Below are 25,329 nucleotides of genomic sequence, written 5' to 3'. Positions count from 1 at the left end.
CGATGTGCCTTAAGACATGTTGTAATGGTACCATTTCAAATAAGTCTAACCATTATTTATAAACTGCTTCAGTCAGAATATTAAAAAACGCACTACAAACAATGGTTGGGAAACTGAAGATGGTAACAGTGTTCATAACAGTAATGACTTTAACACACAACACACACACACACACACACACACACACAGAGCGTAACTTCTTTGAAAGTGCCTTTAACAGATGCTCAATCTCCTGCACAACAGAGCAAAGTTTTGTGAAGCTGTGGGGAAACTGCTACTCTCATACACTGCCAATGGTAATGCAAACCACCACCCTAAGACGGAGGAATTTAGCACTAACTAATAAAACCACACACAATCCTGCTTCTACAATTCTATCCAAACATAAACTAGCAACTTCAAGAAACACCTTTCAACACAGCACTATTCCTATTTGTAACGGCAAAAAAACGAATAAAGGCTGTTCTTTATATACTCTCATTAAATGACCACAATATACTGTTAAGTGAAAATAAATAATAAAGGTATTAAAAAGTGCTGAGAGTAGAATAATCCATGAAAGGAGTGAGAAATTATACACACATACACACACAAAACAACTGTTACATAATTGTTTATGTTGGAAAAAAAAAAAAAAAGAAATGGAAGGATAAACCAAAAACTAAAAATAAAAAATCTACCCAAACAGAAAGGGAGGACTAGGTAAATAAATGGGCCTGAGATAAAAGCCATACTTTATAAAAATTCTCTGCTTTGTATATTTTGCTTTAGAACCATGTAAATATTTTAGGTAGAAAACAGGAAAATATTTTATGCAATTTCCACAACTAGAAAACCAAGTGCAACAAATGAACCTAACCATGGATCTATATACTAGCATAACTGTTACATAGTAAAAATTATTCCAACTGCTTTAAAAGATGGTAACTTGTATCTAGTGGATATACCCTCAAAACAGTAAGAGCTCAGTGTAAAATTTTCACCAACTGTATCACTGGTAGTAGTGTTTATAGTTATTCTGAGACTGCTTTGTATTCCTTTTTTGAAATAAAGCAAATGAACCATTATTTTGTGTCATTAGGAACCAGAATTTTCAGTGAGAAAAGAAGATACAGATACAAGATTAAATAAAAACATTATAGTTCTAAATTTAATGAGAATGAGCTTGTGAAAATATTCGTGTGTATTTCACAGCTCTGAAAAGCCTACAATAATGAGCGTCACTAGAGCCCAGACTATAATCTCTGCACTATTTCTTTCTCTCTTTTTTTTTTTTTAGTCACTTTTTGTTAACAAAGCTTCCCTAAAAAATTGGCTGATTCTAAGTCTGTGGAGGAATTCTTACAAGAGTGCAGACTATCGTATCACACTACACTAGAAGGCAAAGTTACTATTCCCATCTACTAGGATTATGTTGAAAAGATTTAGAAGTCAATGTGAAGAAGTCCCTCCAATGGCCAAACAACTTGAGCGCCAGTTGAAAATAGTATCTTCAATGAACGGAAACATACAAAACTGTTTAAATGCATTCGTAGTGATACCCAAAGGCGGGGGGGGACACTCATTCTTTCAGTCTGGAGGATTCCTGGGAACCAATTCACTATTTATTTAAAAACTAGCAAATAAAGAATTAAACATTTATTCCGTCTTTCTGATAAAAACTGTATCTACCTAATATGAATGAAGAAATAGAATATAGCTATTCTGCAACTCCCACTGAAAAAAAGGACCTAGAAAACAATCAACAATGATTGCTAAAATCACAGAGAGGAAATGAGACTTTATGTACTACCATCACAACACTAGTTATGAAATATTCTTTCAAAAAAGAACAGAAATGAGGAAGAGAAGATGGGAGAGCTGAATCTAATTAAACCTTTGTCACTACCAATTTACAAGAAATATGGGGAACAGAGATAAATGTTAAACACCACCATGAAAATGCCACCAGCAAAATCCACGGGAATTCAAGACAAATCACCCAGTGAAGCCAAGAGAGAGAAATGGAGGTTTGGGAAGTGGCTTAAGAGATCTATCAATTACAATGTAGATGACCCTCATTTGTATGCTCACTAACACAAATTATTTTAAAAGCATATTTATGAGACACCAGAGAAACTAGTAACACTGACAACATATTTGATGATAAATAATTTTCTAGATATTAAAACAAAAACACATTATCATTAGAGTTCTTCTATTTTAGAGATAGCTAATAAAATATTTACAGTTGAAATTATACGTCTGAATTTGCTTCTAAAATAATCTGGGAGGCAAAAGGTGGAGCGAGGCAATGGGGAATGAGAAAGCTCCCTCTTGAAAGAAGAGAGGCAATGTTGACCCTGGGTGATGGGTAAATTAGAGTTCACTACACTACTTGTCTTTCCATTGCTTAAAATTTTGCATAATGAAAACTTAAAAAAAAAAACTATATCCATGCTAGCTAGAGCTTGTCAGAGAGCTAAGTATTCAACAAGATCGATAAAACGGGCTGTTTGGAACCCTATTTGTACTTGATGTCATGCCACCAACTGCCAAAGCCACTCTTGTGATTGTGTATCAATCACAAGACTGAATTAATTTATCTTTCAAAGCGTTGACACAACAGCAACATATTTCATAAAAATAAAATCTTGTAAGTTCCCCCACCCAAAAATTCAAGAAAATTTATTTTTGCATATCACTATGAATGCTGCCTTGAAATGTCCTTTAAGTGTACTTTCCTATCACCTAAAACAGTCTTAGGCATAAAGCTCTACTATTTGGTGAATTGACATAGGACAGGATACAGAGTTGCAGGAAAAAAATGCTGATTGTAAAGCAGCAAATATAATATGATCCACTTAATATACCATATGTGTACATATCTATAACTGCATGAAGAACAATCTACAAGACATACCAAACTATAAACAAAGGTAGTATCTAAACTAATGGAATGTCAGGAGCCTTTAATTTTATTGAGACCCTCTGGGACTTTCTCACTTTTCTAAAAATATAACATATTGACCAATTAAAATATATTTTAAGCATAACAAATAGAGCTAAGAAATCTCTGCTATAAGAGATACTTAACAATTTGTAATGTATATGAAAAGTATCACATAAAAGAAGTTATTAAATGCTCTACCTAAACAAGTCCTGCAAAACAAAATTCAAGAATTCCACCTATGTCTGCAATTATACAATATGACTCTAATAACATTTCATAAGTCATGTTCCACAAAACACAGTAATTCTTCAAGGAGTTATAGGGACATCTTCAAAAAAGGAGAGACTATGGCCAAATACATTTGGGAAACAAATATTAAGTTAAAAACTATTACCAATTTATTTCAAAGCCCACATTCTGACAAGAATGATTTGTACAACTGAATTTGAATATCCAGTGAGAGATGGAAGTTTCTACTTTGTGTACTCTTTAGGTAGAAATGAGAAACTGGGTGGGTTACTTCACTTCTTTAAGCCTCCATTTCCATTAGAAGAGTGTAACTCTTTTCCAAGGTTGTCCCATGGTCTGAACATGATGCAGCACAGATAGTAAAAGTGGCTGATACCATCTAGCCCAAGCTTGTCCAACCCCCGGTCCATAGGCCACATGCGGCCCAGGAAGGCTTTGAATGTGGCCCCACACAAATTCGTAAACTTTCTTAAAACATTAAGAGGTTTTTGTTTGTTTGTTTGTTTTTAGCTCATCAGCTATTGTTAGTGTATTTTATGTGTGGCCCATGACAATTTGTCATCTTCCAATGTGGTCCAGGGAAGCCAAAAGATTGGACACCCCTGCTCTAGCCACTGTTATTAGCAGCCCTGGAATGGCTAGAAGAAGAGTGCACATCCCCTCATTTTAAGCAAAGAACTCGAACTGGAACTGCTAAGTCTTTGCACATTTCCAGATGATGCAACATGTGACTGACACGGCTTTGATAAACTGCATACATTTCACCCATCAACACAATGGGAGAGAAGGAAGGACAGAAAAAGGAGGTGAGAAGGAGGAACCCACAAGCATGGCTACTTATTCTCCTCTTGTTTATGAGAAGGGAGATCTCAGAAGAGCTGACAAATTGCAGACGGATAAGATAAATCCACAAATGGTGTCCCCTACAATGACCATGCATATATATACCCAAAGGGTGAACTTCAATGTACTACTTGTCACTCCACAACAATTTGCCAAGTACCTGATTACGAGCAAAACACTGTTCTGTTTTAATGGCTTACATGTTCTCATTTGCTACATTAGAACCAGCTGACTCCCACCTGTTTCTAAAGGTGGACCATGCCTCCTAGCATGAATACATTTCTTTCACAGCGCTGGATACGGCCTCTGCAACCTCAAGTGAAATACCGTAATTACTTTCTTTTCCTAAAATTAATCCTGTAGTCTACACCATACCACACTGAATGCACCCGATGTCATCTAAAATTACTCCTCTAGCATTTGTAATCTGCTCAAGCATATAGATTTCCATTAGGTACATGGGATTAAATCCTCTAGGGAGAATTCCTGAAAAATGAAAGGAATGATAGTATGATATTGTGATTTATGACGAAATAAATATATTTGGTCTTTGTTTCCTGGCACAAATCTCCTAAAACCCCTGAATCTCCCAAGTAATACAAGCATACCTCCTTTTATTGTACTTCACATATACTGCATTTTTACAAATTGAAGGCTTATGGCAACCCTGCATCAAACAAATCTTGTGGCACCATTTTTCCAACAGCATGTGCTCAATTCGTGTCTCCAAGCCACATTTTGGTAATTCTCACAATATTTCAAACTTTTACATTTCTATTATTATTATGTCTGCCATGGTGACCCATAGACAGTAATCTTTGAAATTATTACTGTAATTGTTCTGGGGTACACCAAACCATGCCCATATAAGACAGTGAACTTAAGTGACAAGTACTGTGTGTGTCTGGACTGCTACTGGAAGAAGATGACATCTGAAACTTTCATAGCTAGAGAGAAGTCAATGCCTGACTTCAAACCTTCCAAAGACAGGCTGATTCTCTTGTTAGGGGCTAATGCAACTGGTGACTTTATGTTGAAACCAATGCTGATTTACCATTCCAAAAATACTAGGGCCCTTAAAAATTATGCTAAATGAGACAGGTCCAGTGCCTCACACCTGTAATCCTAGCACTTTGGAAGGCCAAGGTGGGCAGATCACTTGAGGCCAGGAGTTCAAGACTAGCCTGGCCAACACGGCAAAACCTCATCTCTACTAAAAATACAAAAAATTAGCTGGGTGTGGTGGTGCATGCCTGTAACCCCAGCTACTCAGCAGGCTGAGGCATGATCGCTCGAACCCAGAAGGCGGAGGTTGCAGTGACCTGAGATTGCACCACTACACACCAGCCTGGGCGGTAGAGTGAGACTCTGTCTTAAAAAAAAAAAAAAGGCTAATGTATCCTGCCTGTGCTCTACAATTGGAACAACAAAGCCTGGATGTCAGCAGAGAAAGGTTTATTGAATATTTTAAGCCTACTGTTGAGACATATTGCTCAGAAAAAGAGATTCCTTTCCAAATATTACTGCTCATTGTCAATCCACCTGGTAACCCAAAATCTCTGGTAGAGACGTACAAGGAGATGAATGTTGTTTTCACACCTGCTAACGCAACATTTATTCTGTAGCCCATGGATCAAGGAGTAATTTAGACTTTCAAGCCTTATTATTTAAGAAATGTCTTTCATAGGCCTATAGCTGCCACAGATAGTGATTCCTCTGATAAATCTGGGCAAAGTATATTGAAAACCTCCTGGAAAGGAATCACCATTCTCAATGCCATTAAGAACATTCATGATTCATGAAGAGAGGTCAAAATATCACCATTAGCAGGAGTCTGGAAAAAGTTAATTCCAACCCTCAAGGATGACTCTGAGGGGTTCAGGAGTATGATGGAGGAAGAAACTGCAGATGTGGTGGAAAGAGCAAGAGAACTAGAATTAGAAGTGTAGCCTGAAGATGTGACTGAATTGCTGCAACCGCATGATCAAACTTGATCAGGAGTTGCTTCTTATGGATGAGCAAAGAAAGTGATTTCTTGAGATGAAATGTATTTGTAGTGAAGATACTGTGAACGCTGTTGAAATGACAACAAAAAAATTTAGAATATTACATAAACTTAGTTTATAAAGCAACAGCAAAAGTTCTGTGGATAAAATGCTATCAAAGAGCACTGCATGCTACAGAGACATCTTTGTGAAAGGAAGAGCAAATCCATGAGGCAAACTTCGTTGTTCTTATTTTAAGCAATCGTCACAGTCACCCCAACCATTGGCAACCACCACCCTGATCAGTCAGCAGCCATCAACATGCCATCAACATCCAGGCAAGGCCTTCCACCAGCAAAAGATTAAAACTCCCTTAAGGCTCAGATGATTAGCATTTTTCAGCAATAAAGTATTTTTAAACTAAGGTATGTATATTTTTTTAGACATAATGCTGTTACAAACTTAATAGACTATAGGATGGTATAAACACAACTTTTATATGCACTAGGAAACTAAAAAAAAGTGTGACTAACTTTATTGCAATGTTCCCTTATTGTGGTGGTCTGGAACCTGTTTGTGTCTTTCTGTATAATGAAGTGACAAATGGGTGGGGGCCCTGGATAGTCTCAAGATCAAGGCTGATTGCCAGAGAAACCCTAACCAAGTATATAGAGGGCTGAGGCTTTCAGCCTCATTCCCCAACCTCTAAGGAAGGGAGAAAGGCTGAATGTTGAGTCGATCACCAATGGCCAATGATGAACATCAGTCATGCCTACATAATGAAACCGCCATAAAAAAACAGAAGGACGGGGTTTGGAGAGATTCCAAATAGCTGAACAAATGGAGGCACCTGGAGGGTGGCATACTGGAGAAGGGATGGGAGCTCTGAGCCCCTTCCCACGTCTTGCCCTATGCATCTTTTCCATCTGCTGTTCATCGGTATCCTTTGCAATATCCTTTACAATAAATAAGTAAAGTGCTTCCCTGAGTTCTGTGAACTACTCTAGCAAATTAATTGAACATGACGAGGGACTTGCAAAAAAATACATTTACAGCTAGTCGGTCAAAAGCACAGGTCATCACTGGGGCTTGCAACTGGCATCTGAAGTGGAGACAGTCTTAGGGGACTGAGCCCTCAACGTGTGGTATGTGACATTATTCCCAGTTTTGAACTGAATGAGAGGACATTCAGATGGTGTTTTCTGGAGATTTGTTTGGTTTGTGGGGAGAAACCCTCACAACATCTGGGGTCACAAGTGTACTGAGTGGTGTGTGAAATGGTAGTCAAAGTTTCTAATACTCAATATTCAAGTTGTTCTAATATGTCTGAAGTTATCACTCTTAGAAATGGTTTATAATTAGAAAATAATGTACCACAGAATAGAACTCAGACTTCAGTTTCTCTTTTTTTCCCCTGAGACAGAGTCTCGTTCTGTCACCCAAGCTGGAGTGCAGTGGCACACAATCATAGCTCACTGTTGCCTCAACTCCTGGGCTCAAGCATCCTCCTTCCTCAGCCTACCTAGCAGCTGGGACTACAGGTGCACGCCATCACACCTGGCTAATTATTTTTTAAGTTTTATTGTAGAGATGGGGGTCTCACTATGTTGCCCAGGTTGGTCTTCAACTCCTGGGATCCTCCTGCCTCAGCCTCCCAAAGTGCTGAGATTACAGGTGTGAGCAACTGTGCCCAGCCTAGTTTCAAATTTGACTGCCACATTTTGGCGTGTGACCTTTGGCAAATTACTCAACCTCCCCAAGGCTTTGGTCTCTTCATTTACAAAATAGCTGGTACAGACAAGAAGTTCATAATAGTTTTCAAGCCCTGGTTCCATGATCTTAACTAGTACCATCCCACTGGGTATTTATGCACTAAATCAATGCTGTTGAGCCCATCAATAATGCTGAAATAATAACAATCCAAGAAAATGAAAATTAAAGTGGCATATTAACTTACTTGCTTAAAACCAGCAGCTTAGAATAATATAGTCCTATCTTCCCCAAAGCATTAGAAGTACATAGCATTTACAATTTTCTTTATTTAACCAACCTTTTCGGGGAACATGAGGGAAGGTACACCTAAACCTTTCATTTATTACCTGAACTAGTCACTCCTTTCACAGGTATTTTTTCAAGTGCCTGTACTCTGTGCCAGGTACTCACCAAACACCAAGGAAATTAATACTCCATAAAATAGCCATGGTAGGCTCTCACTGAGTTTACCAGTGTAGGGAAGGATTCAGACCAGCACACACCATTCCCATCATAGCATTTTTTGTTAAAAGTAAAACAGGAAATCAGTATATACACACATATATATATACACATTATATATATAAACACACACATATATATATACACACACACATGTCTATATATATATGGACAACTCTGTAGAAAAGTTTAAAGCAAATGACTTTTCCTCTTGAACTCCTGAAATACATCTCAATGAGCTATCTTTATTACTTACATCAATACTTCTTTTTGTTTCCATCTCTTTTCATGTTCTTTACCAAATGGCCAAGCATTCCATTCTGACTTTACTTTTATTGTAAACACTTATAAGAGTGCAACAGTATAATCACACAGTTACAAGTGCTAATGCTCATTGTCTGTGAGGGCTTGAAAGAGTAAGAAAGGTTGAGTGGGGGACCATTACCGCAGAATTTATAGAAACCCAGAAGCAGGGAAAAAGGGGTTTTGTTAACTGGCTGACAGAATAGCTTAACTGATGACTATATACTAATCTTTTTGTACAGATTTATATATCTGTCAGTTGTCAAGACTTCATTCATCGTCCATAGGCAATTAAACTAGTATTACTTAATGCCCACATAATCCTAAGTCCAAACATGAGAACCAAAACTTCATGGCAACATTCATTTGAAAAGATTACCACTCAACTGATTCAAAATATGCACCTTTTTTTTAAGATTCTAATAAAAAAATTTAATACATCTAAAACTGCTCAAGGAGAACTCACAGACTCCCATGAACATATCTTTAAACACAGCTGACAAAGAATACATCATAAGATTTTTAAATAATCAATATTATGAGAACTTTTTGCCCAAATTTCTTGGCTACTAAATCATTGATGAGGAGCAAAAATGAGATCCAGTCAGCTTATGTGAGGGCTTAAAAGACACGAGGCGGAGGGCTCAGAAAACAAGTTTATCAGATACCCTGTGGGTTTGGTGTTCATTCCGTAAGTTCCACAAAGCGATTCAGTGTACTGGTCTAACACAGCTAACCACACACTATTCCCAGATAGCTCCTTCAAGTCAATGGAAAGAAAGGAAGGAAGAAAGAAAGAGAGAGAAAGAGACAGACAGAGAGACAGAGAAGAGAGACAGACAGACAGACAGCCCAAACCTTCCTAAAACACTTTTAATCTTTGGCCATCAAAATCTATTTTTTTAAATCCGCCAATTTTTACAAGAATAGAAATTCAAAACTATCCTGCCTCACAGTATTGCTGGATAAGACAAACTAGGTAAATAAAATCTTCCTAACAATAATATTTAGATAGTTGGGTCTTTACTAATTAAACCAGCAAAAGAAGAAATGGCAGGAGAAAAAAACCCACAGAAACATAAACAATATACTTTAAAATGTAAAATCAACAAAATGTTGAAGAAACCCAAAGTGTATCTCATACGGCTAGTGATAGCCTTCCTTTTAATAGATTTCTGTCTTCTAACTCTCCCAGTGATCTGACATACATCCAAAGTTATTTGACCATTCCTTATTTAAATCTCATCAAAAGAAATATTTCAGATTTTTCAAAACTTTTATAAACTTTTACACACATTACAGCCTAATTTCCAAACTGGCAGCTTCCCAAAAGTAAACAACGAAGGCAACATGATTAACTGATATTTTAATTTGCTAAGTAAAAAATGATAATTAACAAGGGAAAATCGCCAGGCATGGTGGCTCACGCCTATAATCCCAGCCCTTTGGGAGGCTGAGGTGGGTGGATCACGAGGTCAGGAGTTCAAGACCAGACTGACCAACATGGTGAAACCCCATCTCTACTAAAAATACAAAAATTAGCTGGGCACGGTGGCGTGCACCTGTAATCCCAGCTACTCAGGAGGCTGAGGCAGGAGAATCACTCGAACACAGGAAGCGGAGGCTGCAGTGAGCCAAGATTGCACCACTGCACTCCAGCCTGGGCGACAGAGCAAGACTCCGTCTCAAAAATAACAAACAAAAAAGAAAAACAAGGGAACATCTTTAAAAAGTTTAAAAGTTCCTGACATGGAACATAGTGGATTTTTTTGTTTGTTCGTTTTTGAGACAGAGTTTTACTCCTGTTGCCCAGGCTGGAGTGCAGTGGCACGATCTGCAATCTCCGCCTCCCAGGTTCAAGTGATTCTCCTGCCTCAGCCTCCTGAGTAGCTGGGATTACAGGTGCCCGCCACCACGCCCGGCTAATTTTTGTATTTTTTTAGTAAAGACAGGGTTTCACCATGTTGGCTAGGCTGGTCTTGAACTCCTGACCTCAGAGGATCTGCCTGCCTCGGCCTCCCACAGTGCTGGGATTACAGGCGTGAGCCACCGCGCCCGGCCTGCAATATAGTGTTTTAAGCACAAAAAAATCTGGAAATTTTATTATTACGATGTAGAAGTACAGTATGTTACTCACATGAAGACTTAGGCCATTTTCAAGGACTTACCTTTTTTTTATCCCTCATTGAGCCTTTGCCTCGGACCATGATTTTACATCCGGTTTCTGCTTCAAGTTGTTTGGCTGTAAGTCCTCTAGGTCCAAGGATTCTCCCAACAAAATTAAACTAAAAAAAAAAAAAAAAAAAAAAAAAAGGATCACCATACACTATTCACTTGCTGGAACTTACAGCTCTTAAAATATAAAGTATATCTACATTTACTTACTGAAGTTAAATGTCTTTTTAATACTAAGTTGAAATAAAATCTAGAGCCCTTATGAATTTCTTGCTAAGTCTCAGGTCTAATTACAATAGCTCATCGTTTAGCATGACATTTTCACAAGTATTAACACAAACTATGAACTGGGAACAGTATACAGCTAGAACAGATACAACTGTCCATCAACAAATAACCTAAAACAGAGAGTATTAAAGAGTTTGACAAAATATTAGATGCCAGCCAAGAATACAAGTCCCTTCCACAAAATGTCCAACTGTCTCTTTGTAATGACAGTGTTGAAGAAATTGTTACGGACTGCCCTTTCTACCAAAATCCTTGGGGGAAAGTCCTCTTTTATTTACCTAAGAAAAATTATACTTTCTCCAAAGCAACTGTTCAGAAATATGTTACAAAAATTATGGGTTGGCCATGCTAAATGTGTCTTAAGAGTACATATTCCTTTCTACCTTTAACTTATAAGAAACCTAAACTCTGAATATCACTAAATAGGACAGTGATATCAATAATTGTATAAATAAAAAATTGTACAATAAAAAAAAAAAATTACCATCCCTCAACAGAAATTCCTAGTATTCATATATACAAGTTATTTCTTTAAGGCCAATAGGAAAAACGGGCTAAATCGTGAAAAGTAAATTTTCCTCATTTGCATGTTATCTGCATAAAGGCCAAAATATAAGAGTTTGCTATCAGTTCCACAAAATTCCACAGGTGGTTTTCATTTACTTATTCAATCAAATAGGTACTGATTCTTATGCATATGGTCTCCTACTTTTTTCTTGCATTTATCCAACTTTTAGTATATCATTACATAAAAGTAACATGCTAGAAAATCCACTGCCGTCAGGGCTTAAGAAGCTGGGTACTTCTGGTATCATCTGTACTCCACTGGCTCTTATTTTGCATTGCCACACCTTAGAAAAGTGATTCTCAAACGAAAGGTGGTAGGTAGTATGCCTATACCATTCGAACAAAGTCTCTGAGGGGATTTTCATACATCTTATTTCACCCTCTGTTGAGACTCACAGACTCATCTATAAGCACTTAATTTAGCTCTTCAAGATCCTAGATTCTGAAATCTGCTAATAGCTCTTTATATTCAAATAAAGTCCCTTATCTTTGCCCAGTGCTTCAGTATATAGTAATTTTACCTCTTTACCCAACCTAAACCCCCACCGTGATCCATTTTAACAAAGTACTTCCAATTTAGAGACGCATCAACTTAACCTTCCCACATCTCCAATTTAAATAAACTCAAGTAGTATACTACGGTTATGTGCTTAAACTCTGAAAGCACACAGATTCTAGCTGATATCCAAGCTCAAATATGAAAACAGTATTAGGAATCTGAAAATTGGCCAGGCGCAGTGGCTCACACCTGTAATCCCAACACTTTGGGAGGCTGAGGTGGGGTGGATCACTTGAGGACAGGCGTTCAAGACCAGCCTGGCCAACATGGTGAAACCCCATCTCTACTAAAATTACAAAAATTAGCCGGGCTTGGTGGTGCGTGCTTATAATTCCAGCTACTTGGGTGGCTGAGGCATGAGAATCACTTGAACCCAGGAGGTGGAGGTTGCCGTGAGCTGAAATCATGCCTCTGCACTACAGCCTGGGCAATAAAGCAAGACTCTGCCTCAAAAACAAACAAACAAACAAACAAACAAAAGAAATCTGAAAGTCACATCAAATAAGCCTCAATTACAGAATGGGGATAATACTATCTGATACAGCTATAGTGATGATGGCATGTACAGACATGTATGTGTATAGCACAATACATACACAAGGTCCAGTAAAAAGTGTGCCATATAGTTCACAATAGCCTACCAAGTCTAATACAAATCCTTTGCTTAAAACTTCAGGCTCTTACTCTTAATTAAGCTTGGAATGTCATTTCTAGAAGGAGATGTGATCAGCAGCAAATTTGCCCTACAGAACTCCAGAGAGACTGGACACTCAGACACTGAGTTTTGCAGAAAACAAGAATGAAAAGGTGGAACTAATGTATAGAACAAGCGACCATCACTGCCCACAGAACACCAAAGGCCAGGCTTCTGACTTGTAGGTAATGGGCTAGTTTTTTCTCTAGAAAAATTAAAATAACCCACGAAAAGAATTCTGTGTTCCATTACATGACTTCCATCTCAAAGACTGGCACTTTAGGGGGTCATCCCAAATTAAGGTTGGCAGCAGACAGCTCTGTTCGTGAACACAAGCTCCTAATTCAAATTTTCATTGTTTCACACTTAAACAATGTTCACCAAAGGTTCAGGAAGGGCTCTATCATGAGAGAGACAGGACAAGATAAAGAAGCAGAACAAGAGACTGACCTTTGAGAAAAAAAAGACTACAGGACAAAGAAGATGATTAAAAAAAAAAAAAAAAACTTTAGTACATAGTGTTAAATTATTTTCTAAAATGGTTGTACATATTTTTATCCTCCGTATAGTATAAAAATTTATTTTGATCCACTTCCTCTCCAATATTTATTATCAGTGTTTTTATATTTTAACCATTCTAGTGTATGTATTAAATGTTTCAATTAGCAATCCTCTGACTACTAATGAAGCTAAGCATTTTCTCACATTTGTTGGCCATTTAGATATGCATTTTTTGAAGGACATTTGAAGTTTCCTATATTTTTCTATCGTGTTATCTTTTCCTTATTGATTTCTACTTTGTGGTTACACAACTGACAAGTATTTTTCCCATCCTGTGGCTCGTCTTCTCCCTCTTTAATGGTGTATTATGATGACTGAAAGTTTTTAATTTTAACACAGTTCAAATTTTCAACCTTATATTCATGGTTAGTGTTTTCTGTGTCCTGTTTAAAAGAAGTCTCTCCCCACCCTAAGGTCACCAAGATACCCTCTGGTGTTATCTTCTAGAAGCTTTATTGTTAAGTCTTTCGAATTTACATCTACAGTGTACCAGGAATTGATGTCTGTGTTATGAGATAATTTTCTTTTTTTCTCTCACATGAATATCCAAATGTTATTAAATATACGAATGTTACTGAATAGAAATGTTATTGAAAAGACTACTGTTTTCCAATTGCTCCACAATGTCATCACTGTCATAAATATTTATCTACACAATCGTCCCTTGGTATCTGGGGTGCGGGGGATTGGTTACAGGTCCCCACACAAATACGAAAATTCACAGATGCTCAAGTCCCTTACATAAAACGGTGTCATAATTGCACATAACCTATGCACAACCTCCAATATAATTTATATCATCTTTAGATTACTTAAAATACCTAATACAATGTAAATACTGTGTAAATCACTGTTATGCTGCATTGCTTAGGAAATAATGACAAGAAAAAATTTGTATATTTCAGTACAAATGCAACCATTTGAAATATTCCCCCTAAAAGTTTTGATCCTAGGTTGGTTGAATCCACGGATGTGGAACCTGAGGATACAAAGAGCCGACAGTACTTAGGTCTGTTTTGGAGCTCTCTTATCTATTCCATTTATTTATCTTTGCTTTAATATCACACTGTATTAATTATGGTAAATTATATGGTACACCAAGTTCTTCCCTCTTGCTCCTCCTCAAGAGTGGCTTAGCTATTCCTGGCCCTTTACATCTCCACATATTTTAGAATAAGTCGGTCAATTTCTAAAATAATACTTGCAAGAATTTTCACTGAGATCACATTATAATATAGACTCTTCAAAAACCATAAACATGGTAAAATTTCTCCATTTGGTTAAGTTATTTCTCATCTCTCTCAATAACGTCAAGTTTATTTTTGTTTAGGCTAAAGTGCAAGTGGCACAATCATAGAGCACTGCAGCCTTGAATTCTTGGCCTCAAGCAATCCTCCCACCTCAGCCTCACCATGCCTGGCTTTTTTTTTTTTTTTTAACTTTTTTGTAGACATCAGGTCTCACTATGTTGCCCAGGCTGATCTCAAAATTCCTGGACTCAAACCTTCCTCACCCTCACTCCACCCCAGTGCCTAAGCCTCCCAAAGAGCTAGGATTACAGGCTGCAGACACCACGTCCAGCCTCAAAAATGTAGAGCTTTTTTGATTGTGCCTTTACTTGTTTTTACTTTTGTTGTTGTTAGATTCATTCCTACAAATTTACAGGGCTTTTTCTGCTACTGTATATCATAATTTTAAGTTTTCATTTTCTGTTTCTAGTGTATGAACATGTAATTGGTTTTTTTTTCTGTCAACCTTACAACCAGCATTTCTGCATTACTGACTTTCATAAATCTTTTGTAGATTCTTTTGGATGCTAAACAATCACATCACCTGCAAATAATGACAGTTCTCTATTTATTTTCCTTTCCTATAATGTATTTTTATTTCTTTTTCTTGCTATCCTTATAGTACTGGTCAGCATACCTTGAGTTCAAAGCCAAACAAAAGTGTATCATCCTTGACTTGTTCCAAATTTCAAGAATAAAGGTTTCAACAGTTCACCATAAAGTTTAATCTTAAACTTTTTGAAGATACACTTTATCACATTAAAATTCCCTTCTATTTCTTAGTTTGCTAAGAGTTTTCAACTACAAGTGGATATCTAAATTTATCATTTTTCACTATCTATTAAAACAACAACATTTCTCCTTAATTCTGTTATTGCAGTGGATTTCAACTGCAAATGTTAACCAACTTCAACTTCAAATTTAATTTCAAACTGAATTTCAACTTCAAATGTTAAACCAATCTAAAGCAAACTCAACTTGAGCAAATTGTTTCCTGGCATTCTGGTGATTTTTTTTTTTTTTTAAGAAATGTCCATTCATAAATAGAACTGGCCCACAATTTTTCTTTCTCATAATACACGTCTCAGGTTTTGGTATCAAGGTTATTCTAGTAGCAAAACATGTTGGAATGTATTCCTCCTTTTTCCACTCTCCAGATAAGCTTGTATATGGCTGTTGTTATTTCTTCCTTACATAACCAATAAAATTCACTGGTGAAGCTACCTGAGCCTAGAGATTTCTCTACAGAAGGTTTTAAATTATGGATTCAGACTTTCTATTCCTTCGTATGTCAATTTTTAAGTTGTGTCCATTTTGTCTAAATTTTCAAATTTGTTGATTTAAAATAGATGTCTAATTTATTTTTAATACCAATAAGATCTGAAACGATGTCCCATTTTTTTATTCTTGACTGGCTACCTGTATGTTCCTTTTTCTTGATCAGTCTTCAAAAGTGTTTTAAAAGAACCTGCTTTTGTTGACTGAGGTAGACTGATTTCAAAAATGGCCGTAATTCTCTGCCCCTCATTGTGTCCATGCCATCTGCAAAGGGAATCTGCACCTCCTCCCACCTCCTGAACCTAGGCTAGCATTGGGACTTGCTGTGGCCAATACAATGTAGTGGTGAGAATGATATGCCTCAGTGTTAGTCTTACATGGTTCTACTCTCTTAGAGCCCCTTTCCCTCATGTAAACAAGCTTGGACTAAAACTTGTTGGGGAATGAAACACAGTGACCCAGTCATCATCAATATCTGCAACCACGCAACTCCCATAAGTAGAACCACCTGACTGACCTTACAGCTGATTGGAAGAAGGACTGAGGAGCTCAACAAGTGGTTTACTTAAGCTTTTGGAGTGATTTATTATAATGCAGAGATAGCTAGCTGATATATTGAATTACTTCATTTTGTGTTTGTCTTTAATTGATTTCTACTCTTCATTTAATTATTTCCTTCCTTCTACTTCCTTCGTTTAATCTGCTGTTCTTTTTCCAATTTTTTGAAATGAATATTTTGCTTATTGTATTCCTTCTTTTCTAACATATACATCTAAAGATTTACATATACCTCTAAGCTGGTTTTAGTTGTATCCCACAAATTCAGATAGGGAGCAGTTTCATTTTCATTCAAGGTCAAGGTAATTTGACATCTACTAAATATTTAAATATATTATTCTCATTTCAACACACAATAATTTCCTATAGTTTTGATTTTTAGCTTCCTACAGTGTAATCAGCAAATATATTATATGTAATAGCCATCCTTAATATTTGTTCAAACTTGCTTTTCAGCATAGCATATGGTCAATTTTTGTAAATATTCCATAGGTGCTTAAAAAGAATGCAAAGTCTGGTGTGATTAAATTTTATCTGTTTCGCCTTTTACTTCTATTTTTGCTGTATATAGGTAAAGGCAATTACAACCAACCCTTAAACAAGAGGTCTGAACTATGTGGGTCTACTTACACATTTTTTTCCCACAAATATTACACCAAGTATGACACCCCTCCCACCTCCATCACCTCTTCTGCCTCTGCCACCCTTGAGACAGTAAGACCAAACCTGAATCTTCCTCCTCTTCCTCAGCCTACTCAATGTAAAGACCACCAGGATGAAGACCTTTATGGTGATCTACTTCCACTTAATGAATAAAAAATGTATTTTTTCTTCCTTATGATTTCTTAAAAACATTTTCTTCTCAATGGCTTATTTTATTGTAAGAATACAGTGTTAATACATTTAACATACAAAATGTGTTGATCGACTGTTTATGTTATCGGTAAGGCTTCCAGTTGACAGCAGGCTATCAGTAGTTACGTTTGGAGGTAGTTAAAAGTTATACGTGGATTTTTTACTGCAAAGGGGGTCAGTGCCCCTCAGCCCCATGTTGTTTAAGGGTCAAGTGTCTATCTTTCTGTCATTATGAAGTGGCCTTCTTTATCTCTAGAGATGCCTTTTGCCATTAAGCTTACACTGATACTAATATAGATAGAATTTTTTATTAATTTTTCTTATGTGTCTTTTCTTGATCCTATCTATTACTTTCAAACTTTTGTTATCCTTATTTTAAACAAGACTCCTGTAAAAATCATCTAAATGAGTTGCTTCTTCATTGAATTTTAACAGGAACAGCCAATTTATACCACATGGTTTACTAAATCTTTTTACTAAGTGTTTTCTATGTCCTCTACTTATTTCCTTTTCTTTCTTGCCTCTTTTTCCTGGATGTGGGTGGAGGGAGGGTTGCATATGAACATATTTTCTTCGTTCTCTTCTTCTATTAGTTTGGAAGTTATATGCTTGTTCACCCTAGTATTTACAACATGCTTCCTTGACTTATCAAACATTAATGTTCATTTGTACTTTTACTCTTTTCCCATACAAATACAAGGACTTCAGAAAGTGTAATATTTATCCTCAATCCAGTTTATATGCCTTTGTTTTTCAAATTCTATACATTTTGAACTCAACAGGCCATTATTTTCACTTTGTACAAATATGCATTTAGGTTTATCAACAATTTTACCATTTTTGTTGCTCTTTATTCCTTTATGCACCTTCAACTTTTCAAATAGTCATCATTCTCTGCCTGAAAAACAACCTTCAGCATTTCCTTTAGTGAACGACTTCTAGTAATGAACTCTCTCCACTTTTCCTTATCTGAAAATGTCTTATTTTTGAAGGGCACCTTAAAGATTCTTTACACACCATCTCCTGGATTCATTCCACTGTTACTAATGGAACTGAACTGAGTGTTCCCGCTGCTCCTTTGAAGGTGATCTTTTCTCTCTTCTAGCTGCTTTAAGATTTTCTCATCATTACTTTTCAGTAGTTTTATTATCACATGCCGAGGTGTGGTTTCTTTTATCATGTTTATCAGTAAGTATGATAAATATAAAGAAAACCACAATTTCACAAATCTGTGACTTTATTTCTTTCTTTGGTTTTATAGTTCTGAAACACACTTCCCTCAAACTCTGCTTCTGTCCCATTCCACCTCTCCTCTTCTTCTAATACTACAACTACATATATTAAATTTTCTCACTATATTCCTTTTACTTTTCACATTCCCTTCTACTTTTTTCCATCCCTCTGCATCTCCATGCTGAAAATTTTCTTCTGAGCTATCTTCCAGTATACTAATTCTCTCTTCAAATGCTTCTAATCTTGTTAAACCCACCTGTTGAGTTAACAGTAGGTAAATAATTTTCTGGCTTAGTTTTTCTTTTATAGCTTCCATTTCTCTTCCTTTTCTTCTGTCTCCTTCCACACTGAAAACTTACAGATCTTATAAAGTCTGGGTCTGAAATTCTAAAATCTAGACTATCTGTGAATTTCTTCCTATTGTTTTTCAGACTGTGTCTTCAGATTTTTGTTAATGTCATCTTGTCTCCTTGTGTGCTTAGTTATTTTCTAGTGTGTGTCAGACAATACACTTACTAAATAGCTTATAAAAATAATATAAGGCCAAAGACAATAATATCTTTCTCCAGGAAAGATACATATCAGCTTCTGCCAGGCACCTACTATTATTACTAGCAACCCAGGATCAATGCAATTTCACTTACTGAGAGAGACAATTCTGAGCTGAGATAGTGTCTCTGTGAGGACCTGCAACCTCCTAGTTCATTCTTACTCCTGAAGTACATATCCATCAGTGTCCCTACCCCAAGCGAAGACTAGGCTGGGCATGGCAAGGGAGGTTCACATAGACAAATTATAGACTCCAAACGCTGTCCCCCAAAGCTCAGCCTTTCGTCTGTCCTCTCCAGATTCTACAAACATGCTCAGCAGAAAAAGAGATCCCCCAAAACAGGGTTATATCCTTGATCATCTCACCTCCTGAAGACCATGAACTAGTAATTCTTCACAATCTTGCTGGGTCTCTCATGTGTTCGGTTATTTTTTTTCCTATTGTATCCTATTTTCCTGGAATTGCTCAGCTAGTCTGCATTATCTTGTCAGTCCTTAACAAACACAAGTCTACTGGCACTTTTTGAGCAGTTGCTTTTTAATCTAAAGAGGTCTAGAGTTGACATAAGGTAGTATGGTATAACAATGTGTTGAAATGAGGATCTGAATAAAAGAAAAAAGAAACATAACAGAAAATCTATCAACATGCCTGGCCTTATGTTCATCTCCAATAAGCTCTTCCTACTTTTTTCTACATCATCATCACTTAACCAGTTTATGTAAGTCACAGATTACATTAAATTTCACTTCCCCGCTCCTAACCTGGACAGAGATAAGAATCTTTACGTGCTATCACTCACCCACTATTTTTCAGTAAAATAGAGAACAGCCTTTCATTTTCAAATTCAACAAAACATTTACTTAAGGCTTATTATGTGGCAAGGAGTGAAGTAAATGTGAAGGATTGAGAATAATGAAACTCTGCTCTCAAGAAGTCTGTGAAAATGCCTCTACTATATTTGTTACCTTGGCTATTTCTTTAAATAAGTAACCTTGCCAGCTACTCTTCAATAATAGTTGTACTCTATACAGATCTTCTTCCAAATTGTCACAAACTAGATACACATTATATACTTCACATGTGGCCCAAAAATGTCTGGAAAAACGCATTATGAACAGAGATACTTTAGCACAAATAACTAATATGTAATTGGTTTTGACCCATACCCTTTGTGAAACCAGCTGCCCTACACTCTGTGACCACATATTGAGCCTTGTTTGGCACACCCCACCCTTTTCATGTATTAACCCTCCTTGGCTGGAACCACAACAAGATTACATAGAAAAGGGCTTCTACCACAGCTAATTAATCCTCACAATTATTATTTACTAAATTAAAAATGTCTGTAAAACAGTTAAAATCACATTAAATCTGTGACACAAAATTTTACTAACCTTAAAAAATGAAACAATCACTATTGCCCCAAGAACCCACAAACAGCTCAAGGATGTTAAGGTGCAAGCCATCAGGACTCTAGTACAGCTGAAATTGTCGAGGTCATCCTTCTCAAAATGTTGTAAGTAGAGAATGAAAAAAAAAAAAACTAATCATAGCAGCTGCTTTGTCTACTGCAACCAATTTCCAAGTTAATATCGTTTGCCTTGCATTAAAATTCATTCTGTGTTGATTTATCACGCCAGTTCTGCAGCTTCATTCAATTAAAACAATGTCACAACACTTCCAAAGAAAATCATTTCAAACAGCCTGAGCTAAGTGCAACTTTAAAGGCCAAAAGAAGGGAAAGAAAAAGGGGAAAAAAAGATATTCATTAACCCTACTGTTTAAATACAGACCTTCTCTGTGGCTCACCAATTATATTTCTGCCAAGTGGCATGTTAATTTACAAAGAAGAGGTTTAACAACAATTATGTCTAATGCTGTTCATTGCTGCTCACACTTCATTTTAAATGGAAATGATAGATTTTTCCCAATGACAAAATGTAAAGCATTATAGAAAACCCTTCCTTCCATTAACCTTTTTAAAATTCCATAATTAAAGATAAACTCCTGCAACACATTATCACAATAGATAATTAAAAATGGATTTCCAAAAGCACAAGTGAAACACTTCTAAGAACTGATAAAGTGTAATCTGTGCCTAAAATTTGGGGACGAGGGGAGAGACCAAGTTTTCATTTAAAAAATGTACTTTTTTGGATTGCTTTTTGCTCAACAGATTGATAATCTGTTTTTAAATATTGTGTCTAGTTATTTCTAGGGTGATTTTATTTAGATGCCTTACAAATCTTCCATTATATCATATAAGCAACACAGTGGGTATGAAACCAATACATTCACAGAAGCGTGTATGTATATTTTTTGAAGTCTTTTACTTAGCAGAAGACAAAAAACGGACCACACCCAATCTAGTCAACACCAGTGGGCCTATCTTATACAAGTATGTAAGATGAGAGAAGAGTTGTGTCTATATATTAACAGCACAACTGTTTTTAATTAAAAATACAGAATGAATACAGATGATCCTTGACTTACAACGGAGTTAAGTCCCAATAAACCCACCATTGAGTTGAAAGTGCAGTTTTAAATTTAGGATATTTTCAATCCAATGGTTTTATCTGGAGATGGCCCCATCATAAATTGAGAAGCATACTGAAAACATATCACTTTTGAACCATTGTAAACAATCCTAAGTCAGACCATTATAAGTTGGAGACTATATACCAAAATGTCTTGTGTTTTGAGGGAAAATGAGCATCTTACGCCTTGTTACCTTCATATTAATTCTTATAAATTAATAAGTGGCTAAATATATCTCCTGGAGAAATAGCTAATTTATAAAATATAATTAACATTACAGGAAACATTTGGCAAAACCTTTCACATATTAGGCCTTTATAAACATTTTTGTTCATAGCACACATGGCACATGTTATGTACAAGTGCTGTGTAAGAAAAGGTTTCTTACAAGGCTATGTAAAAACAAACAAAAATTTAAAGCTGCATACTTCCATGCTGAAATAGAAAGTGGAAATAATAACTGTTTTTTATTACTGACTTTGTCCTTTGGGATTTATCCTGAGAACAGCCAGTCAGGCTTATTATATGAGAAATTTCTAAACGTATGAGTTCCTGTGCTGCATACAACTTACGATTTAGTGACTGAATCCCTCCCTCCAGCTTTACCGAGATATAATGAACAAGGTTTAACTTGTGATGATTTAATATAGGTATACATTGTGAAATAGTTACCACAATCAAGCTAATTAACACATCTATCACCCACACAGCTACTGTGCCCACGCATGTACACACACGTGTGTGTGTGTGAGATGTTAAGCACTTTTTCATAAGCCTTTTGGACATCTGTATACTTTCTTTTGAAAAAATGTCAAAGTTATTTGCCTGTTTTTAAATTGGGTGACGTGATTTTTTTTTTTTTCTGTTTTGTTGTTTTGGGCTGAGTTAATATTCTGATATCTTTTGGATATTAAACTCTTAGCAGATATAAGGTTTGCAGATATTTCCTCCCATTCTGTAGGTTGCCTTTTCATTTTGTTGATTGTTTCTTTGCTGTGCAGAAGCATGTTAGCTTGATGTAGTCCTGTTTATTTTTGCTTTTGTTGCTTGTGTTTTTTGGGTGTAATATCTAGAAAAATCATTACCAAGACCAGTATCAAATACCATTATAATTCAGTGTTTTTTCCTACATGTTTTACAGTTTCAGGGAATTCATTTAGGTCTTTAATCCATTTTGACTAAATTTTTATGTACGGTGTAAGATAAGGGTCCACTTTCATCTTTGGAATGTGAATATCCAGTTTTTCCAGCACCAACTGTTGAAGAGACAATTCTTTCTCCATTGTGTAGTCCTGGTACCCTTGTCAAAAATTAGTTGACTCTACATTCATAGGTTTATTTCTGAGATTCTGTTCTGTTTCATTGGTCTATGTGTCTGTTTTTATGCCAGAAGCAAATTGTTTTAATATAATTTGAAATCAGGAACTGCAATGTCTTCAGCTTTGTTCTTTCTTATGATTGTTTTGGCGATTAGGTGCTTTCTGTGGTTCCACAAGAATTTTAGGATTGTTTTTTCCTATTTCTGTGAAAAATGCCAATGGAATTTTGACAGGAATTGTATTGAATTTATAGATTGCTTTGGGAAGTATGGAAATTTTAACAATAATCTTCCAATCTACGAACATGGAATATTTTTCCATTTATTTGCATCTTTAATTTATTTGATCAGTGTTATAGTCTTCAGCGAGCAGGCATCTTTTACCTCCTGGGTATTATTTCTAATTATATTATTCTTTCCGATGCTATTGTAAATGAGATAGCTTTTTTTTTTTTTTTTTGAGATGGAGTTTCCCTCTTGTCACCCAGGCTGGAGTGCAGTGACGTGATCTCGGCTCACCGCACCCTCCATCTCTCCCAGGCTCAAGCAATCCTCCTGCCTCAGCTTTCCAAGTAGCTGGGATTACAGCCTGCGCCACCACACCCAGTTGATTTTTTTGTATTTTTTGTAGAGACAGGGTTTCACCATGTTGGCCAGGCTGGTCTCAAACTCCTGACCTCAGGTGACCCGCCTGCTTCGGCCTCCCAAAGTTCTGGGATTACAGGTGTTAACCACCATACCTGACCTCTTAATCTCTTTTTTGAATAGTTTGTTGTTAATGTATAGACAGAAAACTGATTTGTGTATGTTGATTTCTGTATCCCAGAACTTGACTAAATGAACACATTTCTTGATGGAGTCTTGGGTTTTTCAACATACAAGATTATGCCATTGCAAACAAAGATAATTTCATTTCTTCCTTTATGATTTAGGTGTCTTTTACTTTTTTTTTTTGAGACACTCTTGCTCTGTTGCCCAGGCTGGAGTGCAATGGTGCAATCTCAGCTCACTGCAACCTCCACCTCTTGGGCTCAAGTGATTCTCCTGCCTCAGCCTCCCAAATAAGCTGGGATTACAGGCATGCATCACCATGCCCGGCGAATTTTTGTATTTTTTAGTAGAGACAGGGTTTCATGTTGGCCAGGCTAGTCTCCAACTCTTGACCTCAAGTGATCTGCCCACCTCAGCCTCCCAAAGTGCTGGGAATCAGAGCCATGAGCCACCACTCCTGGCTGCCTTTATTTCTTTTTCTTGGCCTAACTGTTCTGGCTAGAACTTACCATATTTAATGGAAGTGGCAAGGGTCTTCTTCCTGATCTTAGAGGAAAACCTTTCAGCTTTTCACCATTAAGTATGATGTTAGCTGTGGCCTTGTCACACATAGCCTTTATTATGTTGTGGCATACTGCTTCTATACCTTATTTGTTGAGAATTTTCATCGTGAAAGGATGTTACATTTTGTCAAATGCCTTTTTTGCATCTTTTAAGATGATCTTACGGTTTTTATCTTTCATTCTGTTAATTTGGTGTAGCTCAGTTAACAATTTGCATATGTTGAACCATTTTTACATTCAGAGGAAAAATCTCACTTGATCATGGTGTACGCTCCTTTTAATGTGCTATTCAATTCAGTTTGCTAGTATTTTGTTGAGGATTTTTGCATCTGTTCATCAAGGATATTGGTCTGTAACTTTATTTTCTTATAATGTCCTTATCTGGCTTTGGTCAAGGGTAATGCTGGCCTCATAAAATGAATCTGGGAAGTGTTCTCTCCTGCTCAGTTTTTTGCAAGTTTGAGAAGGGTTGGTGGTAATTCGTCTTTAGATGTTCAGAGGAATTTGCCCACGAAGCTGTCTGCTCTTGGGCTTTTATTTGTTGGGAGGTTTTCACTTAATGATTCAATCTCCTCACTCATTATGGGTCTGTTCAGACTTTCTGTTTCTTCATGATGTGGTCCTGATAGGTTGTATGTTTTAGGAATTTATCCATTTCTTCTAGTTTGTTCAATTTTTTGGCATATATTTACTCAGAGTCGTCTTTTATGATCTTATTATTTCTATGGTATCAGTTGTAATGTCTCCTCCTTCATTTATTTTGACTTTTTTTTTCTCTTGGTTAGTCCAACTAAAGGTCTGTCAATTTTGTTTACCTTTTCAAAAACCAACTCTCAGTTTTGCTGACCTTTTCTGTTGTATTCCTGGCCTCTATTTCATTTATTTTTGCTCTGATCTTTATTATTTCATTCCTTCTGTTTAAGCCTCTGGCATCCACTATTTCCAGGTAGTTTCCCACCCATTAAAAAAAAAAAAAAAAATCCCAGGAAATTTTTACTGCGAGAAT

General features: G+C 36.5%; 1 protein-coding gene across 5 annotated transcripts in view; it reads right to left on the bottom strand.

Annotated features, from left to right (window-relative positions):
* Positions 1–25,329, bottom strand: part of QKI (QKI, KH domain containing RNA binding) — a 162,428-nt gene that overhangs the window by 87,875 nt on the left and 49,224 nt on the right. For all 5 annotated transcript variants that reach the window (XM_054493154.2, XM_054493156.2, XM_054493155.2 and 2 more), the window contains exon 3: positions 10,695–10,811. In XM_054493154.2, coding sequence (XP_054349129.1) covers positions 10,695–10,811 — 117 coding nt within the window. The remainder of the gene's footprint in view (positions 1–10,694; positions 10,812–25,329) is intronic.

This window comes from Pongo pygmaeus, chromosome 5 (assembly GCF_028885625.2).
Source record: "Pongo pygmaeus isolate AG05252 chromosome 5, NHGRI_mPonPyg2-v2.0_pri, whole genome shotgun sequence".
NCBI lineage: Eukaryota > Metazoa > Chordata > Mammalia > Primates > Hominidae > Pongo > Pongo pygmaeus.
Note: the sequence above shows the minus strand (reverse complement) of the source record. Positions and strands in the feature narration are given on the sequence as shown.